Raw genomic sequence first — 24,524 nt, forward strand, 5'->3', positions numbered from 1 at the left:
ACAGTTGCCTTGTCTAACCCACAATCTACAAGCCTGTTTGCAAGAATATCATGGGGAACTTTGTCAAAGGCCTTACTGAAATCAAGATATACTATATCCACAGCATTCCTTTCATCTATCAAGCTGGTAATTTTATCAAAAAAAGATATCAGATTTGTCTGGCATGACTTGTTTCTCTGAAATTCATGTTGACTTTTTGTGATTATGGAATTGCTTTCTAGATGTTTACAGACATTTACAGATGTTTACAGATCATTTAATGATCTGCTCTAGAATCCTTCCTGGTACTGATGTCAGACTAAGTGGACGATAATTGTTGGGATCCTCTTTCTTCCCCTTTTTGAAGATAGGGACAACGTTTGCCCTCCTCCAGTCTGCTGGGACTTCTCCTGTTTTCCAGGAGTTCTCAAAGATTGTTGCCAATGGCTCCAATATTACATTTGCCAGTTCTTTTAATACCCTTAGATATAGTTCATCTGGTCCTGGAAATTTATATTCCTTTAGATTAACCAGATATTCCTGTACTTTACTATTCTGTGCTGAAATCCCCCCATTCTGTCCTCTGCTCCTCAGGTTGAGCACCCTTTTCCTTTTCTGAGACGACTGAGGCAAAGAAGGTGTTGAGTAATTCTGCCTTTTCTCTGTCCTCTGTTAGCATTTTGCCATCTTCTCCATGTAGTGGTCCTACCATTTCCTTTTGCTGCAGACATATCCAAAAAGCCATTTTTGTTGTTCTTAACCTCTCTAGCAAACCTGAGTTCATTCTGTGCTTTAGCTTTTCTGACTTTACCCCAACACTTTAAAAGCGCCAAGGTCTCAAAATGAAATAGGAATCACATCTGTTGTTTCTCTCATTGGCTAGACAAGCTGAAAGGCAGTAGTGATTTCTTTCCTGAAAAACTATTGCACTGCATGATGATTACACATTTTGCCTTGTATCTCAACTTCTACAAAGGCTAGACACATGAGATTATCTGTATGGCACTTTTATCAGTTTCATATCACTTTAATTGTCAGAACTCCATTCTAAGGAATATTGGAACTTGGTAAGGTATACAAAATTATCTGCTAAAGAGCTCTAAATCACATTCCCAAAATACCCTGTGTTCTGGCTTTCCTAAAGAATTAAACTGATTTATTCCAGAATCCCTGCCTTTGGAGGCTACCTTCAAAATACCTCACACAAATAGTCAAAGAAAAGTCAAGTGATCAGACAAAAGAAGATTGGACGAAAGTTTTTAAATTTTTAGAATCCAGATGGGGTAAGATAGCAACATGTTATATGTGATAAATATCTTATCTATACATAGGTATTTAAGTTTATGTTTAGAGTGCTGTTATAGATAATGAATTTAGGTGAGGGTTAGTGGATCTACGATTAAATTCACATTTTTTTTAAGAAAGGCAATATCAGTCAAGAATGAAACAAATACTGGTGAAAGGAAGTCACTTTGTATGTTAGGTATGTGTGTAAGAAAGGGCATGGTTGACTAAGTTAGAAGTGAAGACAAGAGAGAAAGGGATGGGGAAGATAGTGTAGTTAAGGTTCAGAAGGAAGGAAGAAGTAAGTGAAAGAAGGTAAGAGTAGGTAGGTAGATTGACATGTAAAAGAGAAGATAAGCTGGAGAGAGAAGTGAGAGAGATAAGAGGGGTTCTGGGAAGGAATAGAAGTTGTAGGTTAAAGGTCTGATATAGGGTAAGGAAGAGACTACTCTTCCTCTTGTTGTAAATAATGCGACTAACATGTGGTGTATGATTAGGATGAATGTATTTTTCGTTTGTCTTTTATATACATATATACATACATATATATATATATATATGTGTGTGTGTGGGTGATGTTTTATTTTTGGTTTTTGTGTTTTTCTTTAGTTCTAGTAGATGTATGGTTATTTTGTATATAGTGTTTTCATGTACTGTTTTAATAATAAAATAATTAAATTAAATTAAATTAAAAAAAGTACCTCAGCAAACTACAAATAGCATAATTCACTCAGATGAAGCCATACATTTAAAATGACATGAAACGTATCTGTGTCATGTAGATACACCTTCTAGCTCAGTTCTTAGACTATGAATTTAACTTTCTTAGTATTTTAATCCTCTACCCTAATTTACTGTGATAGCAGTTCAGATGAACAAAAATGAAACCAAACAGTTGTTTCAGGGAGCAGAAAACCTCTAAGATAATTGGGGAAGAGGGGAACTTCTAGTCCAAGGAATATCTGAAATAAAGCCAAATTCACTCCTAAAGCCATCAAGGAATGTACTTGTCTATCTCCTGTAAGATAACAAAAATCAGATTGCATTTAGCTCAGCAATGTTACTGTTTATGAACCTGAACAGTAAGACTTATCCAAACACCCTCCCAAGTTCTATAATTAACATTGTACTACTAAAGATGAAACAGGGTACTGGTTATTTCTTGGCAGGCATGCTGAAATGCACAAGCCAGCAAATGTCGTCTGTGGCATGAAGTCAACTTGGCATAAAAGTAGTGCAATATCTTTCAGTACAGCTCTGTAAATGATACTTCCTCATGCAAAGAGTGTCTTTACAACCATGAGCTTTAAATGTCTCTCTTTTGGTGGGCACATTCCAGAAAGAAGGAATCAAGAGTTATTTTTAATGTGATTTTTGCAGTTGCTTAGCAATAAATACCTCAGGGATGGCTACGTGAACCCGTGCAGAAAAGTACCATACTTTTCAAAAGATTACACTCAAAAATAGATTTGGGTCCAAAAATGGCACCAAGATGTCCATTTACTTGGTGTCTTTTTCAGCTCAGTCATAATATTTAAGAAATGTCTCATATCACAGCAACTTGTTCAGTTCTCAACATATATATATATTAAACAATGACTACTCAGGAATTCTAATCTTTGTTGTTGTTGTTGTTAGTGCCTTCAAGTCAGCTCTGATATAAGATTTTCTTGGCAAGGTTTATTCAGATGGAGTCACACTGCTTCAGCTTTCAAGGAAGGCAGTGTCAAACTTTGACACCGTCTTCCTTGAAGGCTGAAGGAGTGTGACTTACCCAAGGTCAACTACTGTGTTTTCATAGTTGAGTGGGATTCAAACCCTGGTCTTCCAGAGTCCTAGTCCAATGCTCAAACCACTACACCATGCTGGCTCTCTGAAATGTTAATCTAGGCCTTCCTTACACATTGGATGTTGCCAAAATTTCCATGACAAATTCAAAAGTGTGTCATAGTTCAGATATCTTGATAAATTCCACTCAATCATGTAATACACCAGATGTACAGTATATCAAACATGTGCAACAATATGCTTGAGTTATGTGCTTTTCTTACAGCACCAAGCCTGGAATAGAAACAAATCACAGTTACAACTATTTGCAAGTTTTACACATGAGACGTCTGAAGTTTCCCACAGACAGCTTTTCACACTTCACAGGTATTTTTAAAAAAAAAAAAAAAATCAGTGCTACTTACTAAACACATCCCCACGTGGTTTCTGAGGATCAATTGGTATCCTGTTGTCAACTGTAAAGCCCTGATAAGTCGTTGTTTCATCTAGTGGTTCTTGAGTTGTAACTCTTGATATTCTTGTTGTTATAGGCTTTGGTGGAGTTGGGGGTGTTGTTGGATGTCTTGTCTCTGGCGGAGATCTTGTCACTGGCTTCAAAGCTGGTCTTGTTGTTGCAGGCTTTGTTACAAACCTGGTAAATGGTCTTTGTGTTGGCTTCATGGTTGGCCTTTGGGTTGGCCTGACTGTCCTTGGAGAAGGCTTTGCTGTAGCTATGGCTGGTATATGTGGTGATTTGATGGGTTGTCTTGTAACACCAGTTTCAGGTATCCTATTGGTCATCCCACCACTGCCTTTAGGAAAGGTTGTATTGCCCTTAAATACATGATATGGACCAGATGGATCAATCATGACTTTCGGAATAACTGTGGGTGAAGAGGAGATAGAGAGAACTGTCATCTCTATATGCAAAGGAAATAAGCAAATTTCCCTGAATGCAAGGCTAACTCCACCCAATGCTAATGTCACTGAGAGTAAGACCTGAGCTCTCCTTTATTTTGAGACAGGGTTATATCAAAAGTATTGCACCAAAATCTTATGCATACCTTTTGCTAATGCCTTTTCTTCTCCTTTACATTTTACATGTGAATAATGATAACTATTTCTATGTCTATGTGGCAATATAAACTTATGGTAAAGAAAGTACATTATTTCATAATACTGTCAAAACACTATCCTATGATAACATTTTTGGATTACAACTTTCTTCTGCTGTGCTGCATCAAGTATCTTGAAAGTTGTTACAAAGTTCTATAGTGATAAAAGGCAGTTGTTTAATAGCATAGTTCCCCATCTGGATGCCCTCCAGATAGATCGGACTACAGCTTCCAGCTTTCTGGGGAATATAGAGTTGTAGTCCTGCACATCTGGAAGATGCATCCAGATGGGGAATTATGTAATAAGCAACTGCCTTGATATTATCTCTTCAAGAATTTATAAGCATGGTAGTGTTGGGCAAGACAAAAACAGATATCCATACAAGACCATCTGAATAAAATGGACAACACTTACAGATAATTATTCAAAGAGGGGGAAAACTGAGCATATGAACTGCATATATTGACTTAAACTACCATGTTTTATGTAGTCAATTATGTTATTGCAGCTATACTGTGCTTAAGTAAATGGATATATATTCCTGAAAGAAGTATATAATTTCATTGGCACATTTTTATTATAAATTACGTGTCTTCTGCAGTTTTACCCATATACATGCTATACATTATGGTGTCGCATGGCATAGCAATGCTGCATGGTGATGTCCCCATGAATACTAATTTACAAGGTTACCAGTTTTCTAAATTTCATTCTGGAGAATTCAGCAACTTCTTCCTAGCAAATCTAATACATGTTGCAATGCTAATTCCCTGAGTTACAACTTATATTGTTAACATGTTAGGCTTAAGACAGTACAAATGACAATCTTTAAAACACTTGAGATCATGCTGAATTCAACAGGACTTAGTGTTGAGTCAGCCTCTAGGACCTTCTACATTAAAAGCTACATTACCATCTTACTTTCCCACAAAAGTGAATTGGAAGACAATGTAATCCCAGCTATGAGAGATTATTTATAAGTTATTGCAACCTTTATATTGGCTTTCTAACCTTCAAAATTGTAACAAGGACTGAACCTTCACTGCATTAGGAACTGTACCAAGACACACAGAGACTGTCCCTTACCCCACATCTCCCTCTGAGATGCCGTCTCAGAGAGTACCACATTAAAAGGATCCTGTTCACCTCTGCCATGTGCCTCAGCTGAGCCAAAACCCGTCTCATTTTCAATAGCAGCGAAAGCTGGTGAAAAATTCAGTACTATCAGCGAGGCTACAGACTGAGTTCTCCAAATAAAGAGATCTCCATTGAGTTTTAACTTATTTTCATAAAATCACTGGTTCAAATCTGGCAAACTCTTACATGCATGTCTCATGACCAACTTCCTGTTTGTACACAACTCAGAAGCAAGCACATCTTTACAAATGTGATTCTTGTTCGCATTGTTCACATGCAAAAAAATTACTTCCAAAAAGTAAAGCCCAGGAACAAACATCTTTACTTGTATAAAACTTAGATCTCTCTTAAAATGTTGCCATATGCTGCCAAATACATGCAGGAAATAGAAACAACTAGATGGCCCGGAATATCAGTAGCAATTGTACCATGCAAACGTCCTTAGGACTGAGTAAGAAACTTGTGGTCATCCAGGTGCTGATTAGCTTTAAGCCATTAACTCATGGCCATTGTTTATGCTGATGGGGGCTGATGAGGATTTGAGTCCAACAGTATCCAGAGGACCACAGGCTACACAACCTGACTTAGAATGCCGACATATTAAAGCAACTGTTATGAGAAATAGCTGGGTATGAGGAGAAAACTACTAGGCAATGAAGGGTTTTATAAAGAAATTTCTAAGCTCAGCACTGTCCAGTTTAGGCCTCCAAGGTCTCAGGTACAGGATTTTCCCAGCTCTGCTACCTGAAATACAAGGAATTGAACCTAAAGAGCCTTGTGAACGGTTGATCCCAGAGTCTAGAATTCCCTCCCAAGGGAATTTTCCACTCTCTTGCCATATTCTGGCAGACAAGGTACTTTTTAATTCAATGACCCCACTGGCATGTAAGCTGGTATCCTAATGAACAGTGTTTAATGGGTTGGGAACTGTCTTTTGTTGTTTTTAATTTGCATTTAGTTTTTAATCTGTATTTTGTTATCGTTCATTGACTTCAGGATATATCTGGCAGAAAAGTGCTGTATAAATTTAATTAATAGTGCACACGCTGCCACTAAGCTACAGGAGCTCTCCACTAGCTTAAGGAAATAATCAGTTATGATCCACCTGTGTGACCAGCAGAAATAAGTATGAATAGAAAGAAAATCAATTTAGCTTTTAGATCAAAGAAGGGAAAAATACATATACCATATATACTCGACTATCCGTCGTCCTCACATGTAAGTCGAGGGCAGGTTTTGGGTATGAATTTTGATATGACCCGTTGATAAGTCAAGGGTAAAACTTAGGTGCATGGAACAAAGAATACAAAGGATGAAGGGAAGGAAAACAATGCCAAAGAATTTATAAAATTCCAGCAGGCATAACTGTGCTCACATTAAAGGCTGGCTGGATGAGAGAGTAAAGGGGGGGGGGGGGGTGTCAGTGCTTCCAGGACATATTACGCTTTTGCCTTTCATCAGAGCATGATTCCTTTTGTACGAGTTACAGTAGTTACATTGATCTGTGGATAAGTCGACTCAGTTTTTTGTGGGCAATTTTTTAACTAAAGTTTCTAGACTCATACATGAGTATATACAGTATGAAGGATTCCTTCTTTGGCGTGATAAGGTAATATTACTTAGTGGATGATCAATATGATATCATTATTGGAACCAAAATCCCTTACAGATGTTAACAACTGAAAACAACCTTGCAGAATGCATGCCATGAAAGTGTTAATAACCTACAGCAAAGATGTAGGGAAACAGATCATATGCCTGCTAAAAGCAAACAGCAGATTGCAGACCATTAAAAGAATTAGAGCAATGTACAGAATGAGACTCCAAACTGGGTTCACTGGATTTCAGTTCTAAAAATGAAGTGTGAGGAAATGTATTTTTACACTGGTATATTAATGCTCATAAAACTTTAAATATACTCTCCATTCCTTTAAAATTGCTCAGTGAAACTGAGATGGACATAACTGGACCACACAATTTATTGCACAATAAATTTTTCTTCCCATCTCATTTGGATTTGGAATGCAAGATGAAAAGGATTATTACTTACTTATGCAGTTCATTCCATCACCTCTGTATCCATCTTTACATTTGCACTTGTAAGATCCCTGTGTGTTGTAACATTGTGCAAAATTTCCACATTGATATTGGCCATGTGAACATTCATCTACATCTGCAACAGGTAAGCAAAACATAAAAGCCTTTTTTATGTGATGCAAGTTATAATGTCCTCACATTACTTGTAAAATCATCTTCTTCCCTCTCATCAAAAAACTGAACTAAATCATAAACTTGTTTTGAAATACTGATCATTAAAGAATTGAACAAATTACTAATTTAAGTTATATTTTATGTTCTGGTCCCCTAATAACATGTTCCAAATGAACTCTGGCAGTGACCTTCTGCAGTTATTCTTGATCTATTTAGTGTAGGGTTTCTAAAGAGGTCTTTTGTAGAGGACACCAAGAAGGAATAGCTCAGAGCTTGTTGGGTTTTTCATTTTTTTAGGGCATTTGTATTATGACTTATACATAGGATTGGCACAGAAAAGAAAAGAAAAAAATCCACATTGTGGTTGTTCACTGGTTATCAAAAAACCTTACAGTGATAACTTAGTCAGGGGTATTATTCAGCAATGATCCCAGGAATCACAAATTATCAGGACTGGAACTGGTAAAAAGCTCTTCCTCTTGAATAATTCTCCAATAAATGGGAATGCTGATACATGTTTGCACAGGGATTGTCAGCTAAGTTATTTTGCTAACCATAAGCTTTGCTCTGTGCATAAGTCTTCATGAAAGTAAATCTTGCTAAGAGAACTTAAATTATTTTTTTCAGAAAATAATCTACATTAAGATTTCCAAGGCTTCACAAACTATTTCACTATAATAAGTTTCTGCAGAAGCTAAAACAAATATTCTTTCTATAACTTCTTAGCCCCTAAATCTCAGTAGATCTTAAATTAGTATTCCACAACACACAAATTTAAGTGGAATCTGTCAAGCAAGCTGATTGGGAACATTCATTACCATCAAGATCAAATTACCAACTACATTAGTACTAAAGTGTGTTACACATAATTACTCTTGGGGAATTAATAACAACCCCTATGCAATTATGGTAAAATAGCAACTAGGGACAGTATTAGCATCTGGCAGGTCCAGGCAACTGCCAGGACCTCAATACTTGATGTGGCCAATGCTGTTCTTGCTCCCCCTTTATTTATTTTTTCTGAAACCAGTGGCTGAATCTCAATGCAGGTCGTGTTCCTTATCCAAATGCTTGGGACCAGAAGTGTTTTGGAGTTTGGGTATTTTTGGAGTTTGGAATATTTGCATATATAGTGGGCCCTCCACATTTGCTGGGGTTAGGGATGCAGGACCCCCGTGAAAGTGGAAAAAAATGCTAATAAAACACTACTTTTTTTACCGGACAAAACACCTCTTTAGGAACCTCTAGGTCCTCCAGCACAACTCTATGGTTAACATCAGATCACAGAATCATGCCTAGAGAAGTGTTTTCTCTAGGAATCTCTAGGCCCTCCAGCATGATTCTGTGGTCAACTTTTGCGAAAGCTGCACAGAAGGACCTAGAGATTCCTAGAAAAAAACTTGAATCAAATCTGGAAAATTCAAAGATGCAAATGTATATGGCCAACTGTAGTTAATAATATATCTTGAAGATAGGACTCAGATCTAAACACAAAATTCATTTATGTTTCATATATGCCTTATCCACAGAGCCCAAAAGGAAGTTTATACATAATATTTAAAATACTTTTGTACATGAAACAAAGTTTGTGTGCTATAAACCATCAAAAAGTTAAGGTGTCACTATCTCAGACACCTCATGAAAAACATTTTGGATTTTGGAGTATTCTGGATTTCAGAATTCCAGATAAGGGAAACTCATCCTGTTCCACTTTACTCTCTGATAGTGCCACTAATCCAGCATCACCCTATCTATTTTGGCGAGTTCTCAGAAAGGGACCCACCTATTTGTTACCTCCACAATCATTATTATCAGTTTCAAAGCCTACCAAGTACAGGCTGAGAATCCCTTATCCGGAATGCTAAAATCCAAAATACTCCAAAATCAAAAACTGTCCACATAGGTGGTTGAGATAGTGACAACTTTGCTTTCTGAGGGTTTAGTGTACACAAACTTTGTTTCATGGTCAAAATTATTTGAAATATTGTATATAAAATTACCTTCAGGCTATGTATATATAAGGTATATACAGAACAGAAATGAATTTCATAATAATAATAATAATAATAAATTTATTTATGTTTCCCCGCCTCTCCCAGTGGATCGAAGTGGGGTTACAGACTAAATAAAAGCACAAAGTGTTTACCTCAAAATTCAATTAAAAGCAGCTAAAAACAATAAATATCCAACATCAGACAATAACAATAGCATCAACAAGCAAGGCAGGGATCATACATAGACAGGGGCATATCATTCATATCTGGGGGGTATTCATATCAGGGGGGTATGCTCAGCTAAAAAGCTCGGTTTTGACTGCTTTTCTAAATGTTTCTAATGAAGCCGCCGAGCGGATCTCCTCAGGAAGACTGTTCCAAAGTCTCAGAGCCGTTGTTGAAAAAGCTCTTTGCGAAGTAGTAACGTACTTGGAGGTTACTATTTCCAATAAGTTCTTGCCCAATGTTCTAAGAATGCGGGGCAGATTATATAGGGAGATGCGGTCCCGTATGTAACTCGGGCCCAAGCCATGTAGGGCTTTATAGGTAATAACCAACACCTTGTACTGTGCCCAGAAGCAAATCGGGAGCCAGTGAAGATCTTTTAAGATCAGTGTAATATGGTCAAACCTTGATGACCAATCTGGCTGCCATATTTTGCACTAACTGAAGCTTCCGAACTTGTTACAAGGGTAGCCCCATGTAAAGCGCATTACAGAAATCTAGACGAGAGGTTACCAGAGCGTGTACCACCGTTTCAAGGTCCCTTCGGTCTAGGTAGGGTCGCAGTTGATAGCAAGCACTTCTGGCCGTCGCATCTACCTGAGATGTCAATTGCAGGGACGAGTCCAGAAGTACTCCTAAACTGCGAACTTCGTCCTTCAGGGCAAGTGTGACCCCATCCAGGACAGGTTGACAAATTTCCTTCCTTAGACCCAAGGAGCCTATCACAAGTACTTCTGTTTTCTCTGGATTCAATCTGAGTTTGTTTTTCCTCATCCAGCCCATTACCGACTCCAGGCAGGCATTCAGGGGAGAGATGCCATCCTTTGTCCCTGTATCAGTTGGAGACATAGAGAAACATATTTGGGTGTCATCAGCATATTGATAACACCACGCCCCATATCTCTGGATGATCTCTCTCAGCGGTTTCATGTAAATGTTGAACAGCATGAGGGACAAAATAGCTCCTTGAGGGACACCAGATGTCAGTTCCCTCTTAGAGGAGCAAGTGTCCCCTAGCCGCACCATCTGGAATCTGCCTGAGAGGTAGGATCGGAACCACTGGAGCACAGTGCCCCTGATGCCCAGCTCCCTCAGGCATTCCAGAAGGATACCGTGGCCAATGGTATCGAAAGCCTCTGAGATGTCCAAAAGCACCAACAAGGTCACACTTCCCCTGTCGATGCCCAGACGGAGATCATCGAGTAAGGCGACCATGGCAGTCTCAGCTCCGTATCCCACCCTGAAGCCGGTTTGAAATGGGCCCAGATAATCAGTTTCATCCAAGACAGCTTGGAGTTGGAAGGCGACTGCTCTCTCGATCACCTTGCCCAAGAATGGCAGCAGGGAGACCAGTCTATAATTGTTTCTCACCAGGGGGTCCAGGGAGGGCTTTTTCAGACTTGGAGATTAAGATTTCCCATCTCCAAGATATCTATCTATCTATCTATCTATCTATCTGCGCGCAATATATTCCAAAACATTTTTAAAAATCTGAAATCATGAACACTTCTGGTCCCAAGTATTTCAGATAAGGGATACTCAACCTGTATTACTGACTGAAGAATCTAGGACTGAATGAGATAACATTGGATAATGTGGTACATTCCCAGTAGTGCTGCTTTTTGTAATTATATTATTGTGATCCTATCTATGGAGATGTCATTCCAACTGTATTGCTATTCCATCCCAGACCAACTACCGCTACCAGAACCACAGTGGTTTTCTTTGCCCAAAAGTGCTGAATCTCAAAGATATCAATATTTCATAATCCCTTCCCTTTTTTGGGGGGAGGGGGGTTGATCATCTTGTCCCTTAGTATTGCTACATCTGTAATCCAAGCTTTCTTCTTCACAACCACAATTATGTCTGGCATGTTATGTTCTAATTCTTGGCTAGTTTGAATCCCATAGGATTTTTATAGCTGCATCTACACAGCAGGTATAATGCAGTTTGACACTGCTTTAATTGTTATCGCTCAATGCTATGAATTTGTAGTTTTGTGGGATATTTAGCTTTCTGTGTCAAAGAGTTCTGGTGCACAACAAATTACAAATCCCAGGACTCCATAGGATGGAGCCATGACTGTTAAAGGAGTGTCAATTTGAATTAATTTTGCAGCCTATGTCATCATTTTGGCACCATTGTAGTCTTATATACCCACCAATTATATGCAGACAAACTATACGCATGATCATGGTAATGATGATGATCATCATCATCATCCCTTCTTCCAGTCTGGGACTTAAGGTAGTTTACAAAAATTTAAACAGACACAGCTAAAATGACACAAATACAGCTAGATCAATCCTCTAGGGCCCCCTCAAAACAGGAGAGGACATGAGGTGAGCATCAGTCTAAGATTCAGGCATTAACACTGGCACTTAGCAGTGTAATGGCTTCTTGATAGGTGCCAAAGGATGTCACACTGATAGTATCTGCACTGTTTTAGCCTTCATAGTTTTTCTATGCTTCATTCCATCACACACAATCCTGTGAAACTGGGAAAGCAACCGAGACAACAATATTAGCTGGATGCAAATAACAGCTACTGTATTTTAACAGGGCATTATGTATGAGATGTATGCATTATGCATGAGGAAAAAAAGAACTTCCACCAAAAACAACATATCTCAAGTTCTACATTACCATCTCTATAATATACAACACCACTTAAGCTGTGTCATGATATCATTTCCCATTTCTCTTCTCCCATCTCCCCCCCTGGGGTAAACAACAAAGTGGGATACTGAGGAAGAAATAGACTGATATGGCTGTTGGTTAGGTGGGAACCTTCCTGGTAAAACAACACAGGTTGTCATGTACATTACAGAAGATAGTGGCAATTTTGTGTTCCTGTTGCCATAACATACAGTTCTTCTGTAAAACAGATGGGCATGGTGTAAAAAATGCAAATGCATGTTCACAGTGTTCCTCTAGGAACTGTTTTGTTAACATTAGTTTAATTACCGTGACACTGGTATTTGCCTCCAATGTACATCAAATCGAAGCCTTTGTGACACTTGCAAATATAGCTTCCAAATGTATTGACACATTTCCTGAATCGGGGACAAGTAACTCTCCCAGTGGCACATTCATCAACATCTACAAACAGAAAACCAAGAATTATTTGCAGGAACAAAATTTATGTCAGGAGTTCACAACCTATTCAGCCCCAAGGATGACAATATTGGCTGAGGGCTGCACAGACATATGCATATGTGTGTGTTTGCATGCATTACTAGCAACTGGGAGGTCCTGGTATGCTTATCTTACAGGAACTGAAAGGTCCTAAATCTTATCTGGAAATGACCTTTGGCTCTGGAATTGCATTACTAACTCCCATGCTGAAAATCTGAATTAATTTTTAAGACATAGCAATGCTCAACTGTTCTTTCTCTCTCACTTGCTTGTCTAATCTTACCTCTCTACCAAACAGAGCACATTGATTTAGTTAGTTTATACTGCCAACTGTCCTCAGGAACAGAATTGCCAGATCTCGGAGTCTGGAACTGAGTCTCCAGTTTTTGTGGGTCATTCCAAGCAGGAAATAAAGATGCAAATACTCCAGTTTTGGTGACCTCAGCTCCAGTCTCAAGGAAAAGACTGTGCAGAAATTGCCAGCTCACTTTTAGAACCATGATCAATGTACTGAATTTACTGAGACTTCTCCTTCCCTCCCAGTCACTGTGACACCAGGGTTCATCCTCCACTATTCTCTGCATCCACTTTCTGGCTAGAAATTAGTAGGGTAGATGTAATGTTCGTAATCTCATCTCCCTAAATAAGTAAGAAGAAATAATTCCATCATTTCACTTTGATTTGGGAACAGTCCCTTTAACTAACATTTCTTTCTGAATTTCCAAACAGGAAAATATGCCTCCCGCTTTCTGTGTTATGTGTGTGTAAGTGTTTGAATGAAAAGCTGTGAACAGCTGTAGTTACTACTTAATGCATAATGCTTAATGACTTCACCAGGAGCTGTCTAAGGTCCAAACTGCCCTGCAGAAATAATGCAGTTTGACACTGCTTTAACTCCCATGACTAAGTGCTATGGAATTCCAGGATCTGTAGTTTTATGAGTTTGCCACAACAAACTATAAATTCCAGAATTAACTGCATGGAGGCAATAACATCCAAACAATGATACCTTCATTCGAAGTCACACTGGCTTCTTCATCAGGCAAACAAGCGAAAGAAACTGAAGATGTTAGTCATAGACCTGCATTTTCTGTTTCTGGTCTTAGTTCAGATGATAGTGAGGGCTACCTGCAGGGTGGCACCTCCACCTTTGGCCATGTGGTCATGTATGGAGTCATGGCAGTTAAAAAGGTGTCAAGCTGTATTATTTTTGCAGTGCAGATCAGAACTAAGTCTCTGGCTTTGACCTGAAACAATCCTGAACCGACTGACCCTACTCAGTCAAAAACCCAAAACAATCAGCATCAACACCGAATTTCAGTATTAAAATATTCTGATTATATTAAAACATTATTATACCTTTTATATTAATCATCATATTAAAGTATTATTATACCTGCCAAAAGTAGAAAATCTTAGCCTGGTATTTGAATGTATACAATAAAGATACCAAGTAGAACTCCTTAGGGAGGGTTTTGTATACACAACAGAGTGAGAAACAGGCCTTTTCCCTGCTAATCACATTGGCACACAGAAGAGAACTTCCAAAGATTATTTTAAGAATAAAACAGGAACATATAGAAGAAATCATATTCTTCAGATAAGACAAGTCCCAAACTGTTCAGATCTTTATAGATCAGCACCTTTGGCTTATAGTGTATAATAATGTCACTGCTCAGTGTGTTTCCCAGTCCTGAGTAGTGTGTTCCTCCAGATGTTTTGTCAAATACTGGTTTTAAGAGAGTCATGAGTGGCATCAAAAAAGATTTTTAATGTATATTTTTAAAGGAGGAAACAGGGAAATCCTCAAGTGGTGCTTAAAAGCAGCAATATATTATCGTTTCAAGATTTGTCTGACACATTTCAAGAATAATGGTCCTCAGAGGTTCCTGAGTGAGTTGTTTCAACTGTTGTACCAGGGTAAGATTAGTAGCATAACTTCTTTTTCTCCCTAGAAAGTGTGTTCATGAAATGTGCCAGACAATCTGTTCTTTTCAAGACCCGTCCTCTATTCAGTTCTTTTCTGTAATGCTTGCAAATAAGATCACTCACTATGGTAGCTGGGTTTTTTGGGTTTTTTACTTAAAGTCAGAGTCATTGAATTTATTCATTTTTTGTTTGTTTGTTTGGCTATATGTGTTTCTTTTATACTCATGGCAACATTATGCCACGCACTTTTACAAACCCATACATAGTTATTCCTGTGCATGCTTGTCTTGAGGACATACTGCATCAATTATTTAAATAAAACATGACAACATAAATCATTATGGAACAGGGAACTGACTGTTATTGTGGTGAATCTGATGCTGCCTATATTGTTATTTCCACATTCATATAATATTTGCAAATAAACAGATCACTACATAAGGACTTCTTTTGTTTCCTAGACATGAAAATTAACCATGAAGGCTCTTTGGAATGTCCCATTGCTCATGAGAGAAAACTAATACAAGAACATATTTATCTCTTTCACATACCTATACAAGTTCTGTCATCAGAAGCCAGCTGTAAACCTGGAGAAGGACAGCGGCAGCGAATCTCCCCTTTCACTACATCACAGCCATACTGACAGTTTGCCATTGAACATGTGAGGGCATCTATGGAGAAATCATCATCATCATCTTAAAAATGTTGTGTCAGGTTGCATGTCTGTTCAGGCTTTTTAATAATGTCTAAGTGAAATTTAGGAACATAGGAAGCCAATGGACAAAATACAGCTGACTTTAATAGGAAAGGCATAAACTTTTTGGAGAATATGTACTAAGGCTTCTCTCATTCTCAAATGGGATACTTGTGAGTCAAGGAATGGCTACATTCATGTAACTTGTGATACCAATACAGCCTCTTCTTCTTCTTTTTTTCCATTAACCAAGTTTATGTTTTATATTTAAAAATCTGTTGATGTTGCTTTTTTTAAAAAAAATTACAATTGTGCATCTTCCTCCCATCAGTACACGATTAACTTTGTCATTTTTAATATTCCATAAAATCTAATCTAAATTTCCCCTTTTCCTTTATTTCCATCTTTCACCAATCAAAAATATTTCACTAATTTCCTTAAATAAGAACTCTTTGAAACAATTAATCACCATTTCTCTGCATCTTTTTATAAATATTCTTAATTCATTCTTCTAACAGAAGTTTATTACATAAAGTTTTAATATTTTATGCTTATGTCTTATCACCCCATTTCTTTCCAGCATTTTATTACTTTCACCCATTGTTCCTCGTATCATTCAAGTGAGCTTCCTTGAATCATCATCGTTTGTTTATCAATTTTTATCATATCTATTAGCTTAATTAACCAATGTTGCTATTGCTTTTTAAACAAGAGATTTAATTTTGTCTAAAACCATGCAGAAGGACATTGACATACTAGAACATGATCCATCTGGCATAAGCATATATCCATTCAGACAGTAACACTTGTAACTCCCATAGGTGTTCATGCATCGGTGCTTGCATGGCCTTGGTTTCAGTCCACACTCATTGAGATCTAATCAGGCAGAGACAGGAAGAGGAAACAAAAACAGAACAGGATTTAGGTATTAGCATTTTTAGAATTGCAGAAAATGACTGCCATCAGGTTCTCTTAATGACTTAATTCAGCCTTTAATAGGGACTGGACCCTAAACTGATTCCTATGATATATTCCCCTTTATGCAATAGGAAGGACAATATGCACAAAGTGTTACTAATCACAGAATCATAGACTGCCTCTGCCTTGAAGAAATAATGCAATGTGACACTGCTTTAACTGCCATTGCTCAATGCTGTGGAATTCTGGTAATTATAGTTTTGTGAGACATTAAGCCTTCTCTGTCAGAGGGCTCTGCTGCCACGACATAGATTTAGAATAATGTTTTAAATGTTTTTGCGGGAAAGTGTATTAATATGTTGTTCCACTGATATTCTATCACTTGTTGCATTTTAATTAAATGTGTATTGAATATTTCTGCTGGTTTTACTTAATCATTTAATCTATTTGTCAATGGAAGCACCCATGCTGCCAATACTTTGTTTAATACTTTAACAGTGTGACCTCTTGCAAAATGTGCTTAGGGTAAGATTTATTTTCTTGTACTGGTGTTCCATGCATTGTCCAGAACCAATATATGGTTGAATTAAGGGTCTTCACTGTAATTCCATTACATCAAAGAATACTGAATGATTTTTCCTCTTCCCAGATGGGAAATGTTTTACACCTGCAAGTTAGATTTTGTAAGGCCTTGTATATGGACAAATAAAATTTAAGTGATCAAAGGCCTAGGCCCAGCCTAGGGCTACCTTTGGGGGTTTGTGTGGGAAGTTTTTTCCATTCTTTTAGCCATTTCACACAATTTCATCATCTCACTCAAAATGTCTTTATAGTAGGCTTTTCTTCAGTAGTATTCTTCTCATTGGCTCTACTACTTTTTCCACTGGTTACATTAAAATCCTTTATGTTATACACAATTGCCTTGGAAGGGGAGCCACCGCTGGAATAAGCACAACATACAGCAATTGGAAGAGAAAAGGCCATAACTTTTATTGTAAACAACTACAAACAACCATAACATAGGGTTGACTACAAAGCATGAGGTTTGGATCTGCCATCCATCAATCCCAGATTGATCGATGGAACCCATCATGGCCAAACTTCAGGATAACAAAGAGGCTGACTGACTAGTTAATCAGCCATTTGAACTCCGGTAACCAATCATGCGATTGTTCGCATCTCTGTCCCTTGTTACCAGGGGATGCTGAATCAATGTTGCCCCAGCAATGACAACACCACATCGCTCTCAGCACCCCTGTGTCCCATTTGGACTCCCGATCCAGTGCTATGCAGCCCTAGAAACCACGCCCACCAGATCCAAGACCTATGCTACCGCCCCTGAAGTTGTGACAGCAAACCCCACTCCCAACAGAAAGATGGTGGGTGGGAAAAGCTGAGCTGGGAATGGCGCCGACCGGAGCCATTCTGGGATTGCACCAAGCTGAGAGAAGTGCAGCCAGCAAGCCACTGCTCCCCAACGTGGGAACCAGGCTGGCCCAGTAAGTCAGGCGGTCTCCTTTCCCATTCCCATGACTACTCCCATTAAAGCATAGGAATACCTACACACCAGGCAAGTCTTTCTCTGGTAGAAAAATTATGCCCAGAAGCAAGTCTCAGGCTGCATCCAGAAAGTGATGGTTTCCCAACATTGTATGATACAACACAGGGAAACATAGGCATACCAGGTATTTAAGTTTATTGTTCGCTGATCTTAATGGATTCATTTTAATTGGTTTTAATTCTATAAGTAGCATTTAAGAACATTTTCATATTATGTTTTAGTATGTTTTTATTTATGCCTCTGCTAGTGTTTTAACTGTGTTTATTTTAATTTTTAAAGTGACTTTATGTTCCAGTAATGGAGAAAGTGTGAGATAAAAATGAAATGATGGTGATGATGAGGCACAGGATTTTGTGGAATTACCCTTTGTCAATGTCTCATTTGAACAGTGTTCCTTGTACTGTCCTTCCATTTCAGCTGTTTAAACAACACCTAAGTTATATCAATATTATTATCTGTTTATTCCAAAGGGAAAGGTAGGATAATATTTTGATTGTAAGAACTTCCTGATTTGTAACTCAGACCCTTACCCATGACACCATACACAAGAATATCTTTGTTATATATTTTTAACGAAAAACTGGATTTTTTAAAAACAGGTTTAAGCTAATGTTTGCAAGACAGCTTAACATTAGAGAATTGTTTGATGGAAGAGCAAATGTAGCATGGGAGAACTCTTACTGAAGTGGCACGCACACACACACACACAGAGTGTTTTTTTTAAAAAAGGTGGACAAACATCTTTTCTCTATTTATTGTTTCATGAGTTCCCTAAACAGCTCACTCAGAATAAATGCTCTCTGGAACAGGAAAAAGCAGAACTTTGCCACTTGCTTCTTGTACAATACACAGTTACAAAGACTTGCAGAATTTTTTCAGATCATCTACAACCCCTCTTTACTTTTCTGCTGTCCATGAAACTTTTAATGGGATGTGAAAGTTGTTTTAATGAGCCCAATTTATGCTGTTTTCTGAGAACAAAATAATTTGGCAATGAAGTCATTCACACTTAAATGCTGCAATTATACAGATGGGATTAGGAGTGGGAATCAACAACAAAAACACAATAATATAGTCACATCAAAGCTGAATATGGAAGAGCATTTAGCAGACTGGTTGTTGTGGCATTTTGAAAATGCAATCTCAAACATAAGCGCAGGCTGCAAAGCTTGGGCATTGCACTAAAAGAAGAGAGATGGTTAATGTGATTGCATACCATTCTTCAGAAAAGAGAACTTGTGAGTTGCTGTATTTCAATATAACTAATAGCTGGTGTAATAGTCCGTCTTCAGTAATGACCCATGTACTACATGTCACAACGAAATGTGATTGCCACTTAATCACATAACAATATCCCTGTTTTTCATCTTCATAACGCAAATGCTTTGAAGCTGAAATCCTTCTAGGGAGAACACTGTTTCTTGCATTACGGAGCACTTGCTGGGGTTGACCTCTATCTCCTGTTTGGTCCAAGGCTATGTGGTCCTTCTCCATGCTGTCAATACCTGTTTGTTCATTCTCTCCAAGAATACAAAACCCACCAGGCTCCAGACACCACCCCTCTCTGTATGGTTGGCTTTGTGGATTGGATGCACAACCCTCAAAGAAGATTAAGCAAGTAGCAATGCCAGAAGGAAAAATACAACATACTTAGGAAAGAAGTCCAATAAAGCCTGCCTCCATTTTTCTAATCTTATAGTTAGTACTGGACCTTCCCTCAAGTTGTAAACATAATTGGTAATGGTTTACATTACCAGTTGGTGAACATAATTGGTAATTGGTTTAAAAGGGAACTCAGAAAGGATAAAGGGGAAGATAACAGCCCCAGGGCATAAGAATGATTATTATTTAAAGATATAGAGGGACTTACGAAGTCTTATGTCACATCTGAAGTTCCAGATAACAGCTGCCTTGACACTAGTGAGAAGACATTCCTACAGGGAAGGCTAGGATATATTGCTGATTGCTAGGCTGGGGCTAATTACAAACTAATAGTATCATGAGATTGTAATCTGAAGTGTAGATACATTACAATTCCACAACACCAACACCAACCGAAGCATTTGCCTGTACAATTTAATTTGGTAGTCATTTGTTAGAACAATAACATTTCTAAAAGATCAATAATAAGATACATCAATAGTCTGCCCAAGGGAAATAGGCACCACTATTGGGGAAGGATGACTATAGCTGTGTGGCAGTGGCTCTGCAGATTCTCAAGCAGAATTCTATCTCAGCAGTTACTACCTGAATCTAACATCTCCAGATAGATTTGAAACCACTTATGGCTGAAACCCGGAGACCTATGGTCACTCAGTTAATGTAGTAATACTGGTCTAAATGGACATGGTATTGCTTGATATAAGGCAGTTTCTTGTGTTCTTCATATGCTGCTAACTAGATATGTCAGCGTTTGAGCCAAGGATGCCGTATATGCGAAGACTTGGATATAGCTCCTCTTCGTCAGATATTAATACCTATATCAAGAAAGCATATATAGCCCAAATTTGCTGTACTGTATATGTCTTATACAATCCAATATGTATTATTGGCAGTCCCACAGTACATTTTACACATATTTACAATCATTTTACATGATTCTTGTTCCCCTTCTCTTAAACCTGTTTAAGCAAGCTACATATTTCTTGGTTTAAAAGAGAGCTAAGAAAAAGCAGCATGTATTTGGAAAGACTGTAGCACAAGCACAAATGAAAGAATTGTCAAAGGTCAAGCTTTTCTAGAACAGAGGTTTAGGGCCTCAAGGAAGTGTCAATGCTCAGTTGCACTGCATGCCAAGCATACATAGGGCTTTTATGTGGCAGCCAGAAGAAGTTAATTGTCCTTTCAGCATATTTGCAAGAAGTTTCACTGTAGGTTTGAAGCCGTGCAGGTGGAAGGAATGTACCACCTTAAGTAAAGGATTTTCCTCACCCCTCCATGGGAAATTTGTTGCATGATGATCAAGAGGGCTGAAAAAAGGTGGTTCACTGGGCCAGTCATATGAAGTTGAATACAGGTGCTCAGCTTCACCAGTTGAGAAGAAGGCATAAGAAGAGTCAAAGGTCAAGACCCAGTAAAGTATCAAAGAACACCGTCTAAAAGTGTTAAATAGATGGTACATGACACATGTACATCTATCTAAAATTGTAGGACACAAATTTTGGAGATAATGTGGGGGCATAGGAACCTATCTCCATATGTGGTGGTTGAGTTCAGTAGTAAACTACTTTTGTGTATAAAATCACAACTCAGAGTATCAGCTTCTCACCAGAACAGGGCTTACTTTCACTGTTTCATGGTAACAGTTCAACTTTACCTCAAACTCGTGTATGCATTCATTAAAGTGGAGCATGAATAACTCCAGGCATACATTCTTTTTCTGCATGAAGGACTGTCCTTGCAACATTACACTAAATACAAGATCCCCAACAGGTAAGACCTCTGTATTTGCACCAAAGGATCTCTTGATTAGAGCATGTGGCTTTTCGATTCTAGAATCAAACACGAGTACCATGTTAATTTTTCATAACAGTTATAGAATTGTTACAAGGGAAATTTAGTGTGCCCAAGGCCAGTTAACTGCCCTATCTGCCAACTCTCTGATCCTTCTGTCCAGCTATCCATCTACTCCACACCTCTATCATCTCAGCAAATTTAAGAATGAGACTACACATCTGCTGATATAATTTCTAGTTATAGAAATTAAATTAGAGAGTATAGAATTTGATTAACCTGGGTTTGTTTTTGAATGGTGATTATTTCAATGAACTATAGCTCGGTATGATGTTTTGAAATTCAACCTCAATCAGAGCTCTCCCCCCGCCCCTTTCTCTCCAGCCCTGTTACAAATTCATTCATTACAAGCCAGTCTCTCACTCTCCCTTCCATCCACCACCACCACCCCAAATTGTGGCAAAATAACAGACAAATGCTAAGTATGTACACAATGGACATTCTGTTTCCTCAATGGAGTTTAACTGCTCGCTGAGTTTACAGCACAAACTCTCCCACGGAACAGGAATTAACTTATTAACCATGCTATCCTATACCTAACTACTCAAAAGCAAGCTGCATTGGGTTCAGTGGAAGGTATTGCCAAGTAACTGTGTATAGGTTTACAGTTTTACTATCCCAGTATTGGGCAGATCTTATCATGTACTAAAAACATTTTGTTCATCTAGAAGTAACTATTTTAATTGCTACAGCTCCACTAATGTAAGTCAGGAAAAGGGGAATGTGGATGCCAACTAATTAATTAAGAGCCTGTACAGGGCCTGCAGGCGAACTAGGGTTGAACTAGGGCAGAACATGCACACGCTCCAAGCCCTAGTTCCACCACCCGGATGCCATCTTGGTGCGCACCTGTACACACCAATGGCACCCCTTCAGGGACACAAAAAGAACCCATCAGGAAGTGAGTTATTTTTCATCCTTCCAAAAGCTGCAGCATCTGGTTGCCGTGGCCTCCATTTTGGGCAAAAACAGGCGGTGTTGAGTCACCCATCTGTCGAGCCCCTAAGTCACATAAACATCATGGTCCCATTTCATGATTCCTTTATTTAGTTTGCAAGGAGTATAAAGAAATATAAAGGTTAAATTTCATGCTCTACAATTTTCTTCCACTTACTGCCTTGAAAATCCCCTGGTATGTTTGTTTGCATCTATAGCTTTCTCTATCTGTCCTATAGCTGTACCTGCATACTTGTATACATACTGACCATTTAGAGATAAGAATAAAAATGAGGGCCTCAGAGCGAGAGAAGAAGAGGCAGGTATACCCCCACCATGCCTTGCCCCAGAGGCAGATGGAGGACACTTCCTCTATTCCAACTGCCACCCTGCTGACCTTGGAAGGAGAACTGGCAGTATCTGGTGGACTTGATCCTCTTCCCCACTGCCATTTCCTTCTCCTTTTGTGTCATATCTTTTCATATTGTAAAGGGAAGAGAACTGTCAAATTAGCAATCCGCAATCTCGCTCTTTGTAGCTGAAGAGTAGGGTACATAGTCTAAATGAATAAAGAAATAATGGCAATTTCCTGGATTACATTAATTAGTCCACTTAAAAGAAACTGGCAGAGTTTCATAGTTCCATCCAATTTCATTGCCACCAAAAGACCCTTTATTTGAGGAAGATACAATAATCAGAGGAGATCTGATTTCCAAGTTTAAGCAAGCATGAAAGGGAATTTAATATTTGCATCCACTAATGTTGTTCAAGAATATATTATCTGGGCACTGAAGAAATCCCTCAGTGGATCATCAAACCCTTCCATGCAGTTGGTGCTAACTGCATTTTAAAACATCTGCACATTAAATCACATAGAATGCTTTAAATTAGGAGGGCTATATAACCTACTTTACAAATGACAGTCTCCCTTGAATGGCTGCTAAAGTCCAGTCCTTTATTTGAAAGCATCTTCTATTTTCCAGCAAGGCCACCTAATAGTATCCACCTGCTAACCTGGCAATGGTCTCCCTACAAGAGAGAATTTACTGGATAAGTTCAGGAGTCACTGCTGTGCTGCTGCCACTGAGGTTTGAGCTGTGAGCAAAAGAAAAAAGGACCACAGCACAGGCATGGCAGTGGCACCTGTCCCCCGATGGGGGGATGGAGCAGATGCTAGGTGACCTTGTGGACCGGCAAGCCACACTGATACCATGCCATCAAGTTCTGAGCCTAGAGGATCATTATCTGCCCCCATTTTCTGCTTGAAGCTTGGAAGTGCCAGTAAGCAGTGGCACCTTTGGCAGCCTCTAAGCTCATCCAGTAGTGTGGATGTTCTGCCGGCCTGTGTCGTACAAGGCCACCTCTTTGAGCAGGCTCAGCGGGCATCAGAGAAAGAAGAGAGATGGACAGACACATGATCACTGGCTCTCCTTGAGCAAGCCAACATCTCCTTTCTGCAGCACCTACTGGGTTTGTTTGAAGGAGTGGCCTTGTGGCCACATAGGCCAGTGTAGTAGTTGCACAACCAGGTGAGTTCATGAGCTGGTGAAGGTGTCACCACCACTACAAAGCTCCAAGCTTGGAGGACCTTTCTCCACCCACTAAGCCAGCTCAAAGGATGTAGTGTTGCTTGGTAGGTGGAGAAAGGCGATGTACACTTGCTCACTACAAATAAGTGAGCAAATGGATGTCTCCTTTCTCTGCTCACTGAGTTGTACCTCTCCCCACCTCCTGGACCCTTGAGGAGTAGTGGTGTCATCCAGTGCAGTCTGCTCTCCCTGCACCCTCCTAATGATGCCCCAGTTCTGCCTGAAAGGATGTCAAAGCACAATCTCTGTTTGAAGGCATCCTCTGTTTGAAGGACAGTCTTGTCAAAGCCCAGAGACATAAGACAGGAGAGCAGACAAGGCCCAACAGTTAGCACATGATCAGCAGACTTTGCAGGCATACAGGACCTCTGATCAGAAGCTTTCTCACTACTGAGAGATGGAATGCATTTCTCTTTGAATTATAGTAATTTTTAAATATGAAACTTTACATATACTTAGCACATGAAAAGTGCCTCTCTCATCCTCTCTTTTGGTGATGCATTTCCTCTTTTTTCACAATATGTTAAATAATC

General features: G+C 38.8%; 1 protein-coding gene across 7 annotated transcripts in view; it reads right to left on the bottom strand.

Annotated features, from left to right (window-relative positions):
- The window catches only part of LOC149313078 (nephronectin-like), an 81,554-nt gene that overhangs the window by 25,308 nt on the left and 31,722 nt on the right, over window positions 1–24,524 (bottom strand). For 2 of the 7 annotated variants that reach the window (XM_089526018.1, XM_089526017.1), the window contains 6 exons: window positions 16,231–16,350; window positions 15,332–15,451; window positions 12,681–12,815; window positions 7,334–7,456; window positions 5,233–5,349; window positions 3,456–3,914 (listed from right to left, as the gene is read on the bottom strand). In XM_089526018.1, the coding sequence (XP_089382144.1) occupies window positions 3,456–3,914; window positions 5,233–5,349; window positions 7,334–7,456; window positions 12,681–12,815; window positions 15,332–15,451; window positions 16,231–16,350 (1,074 nt within the window). Of the gene's footprint in view, window positions 1–3,455; window positions 3,915–5,232; window positions 5,350–7,333; window positions 7,457–12,680; window positions 12,816–15,331; window positions 15,452–16,230; window positions 16,351–20,884; window positions 20,978–22,799; window positions 22,962–24,524 lie in introns of all 7 variants that reach the window. The other 5 variants (XM_089526022.1, XM_089526019.1, XM_089526024.1 and 2 more) reach the window with 4 other exon arrangements.

The sequence above is a fragment of the Sceloporus occidentalis genome, unplaced genomic scaffold (assembly GCF_023333645.1).
Source record: "Sceloporus occidentalis isolate IW3139 unplaced genomic scaffold, rSceOcc1.0.p SCAF_5, whole genome shotgun sequence".
Taxonomy (NCBI): Eukaryota; Metazoa; Chordata; class Lepidosauria; order Squamata; family Phrynosomatidae; genus Sceloporus; species Sceloporus occidentalis.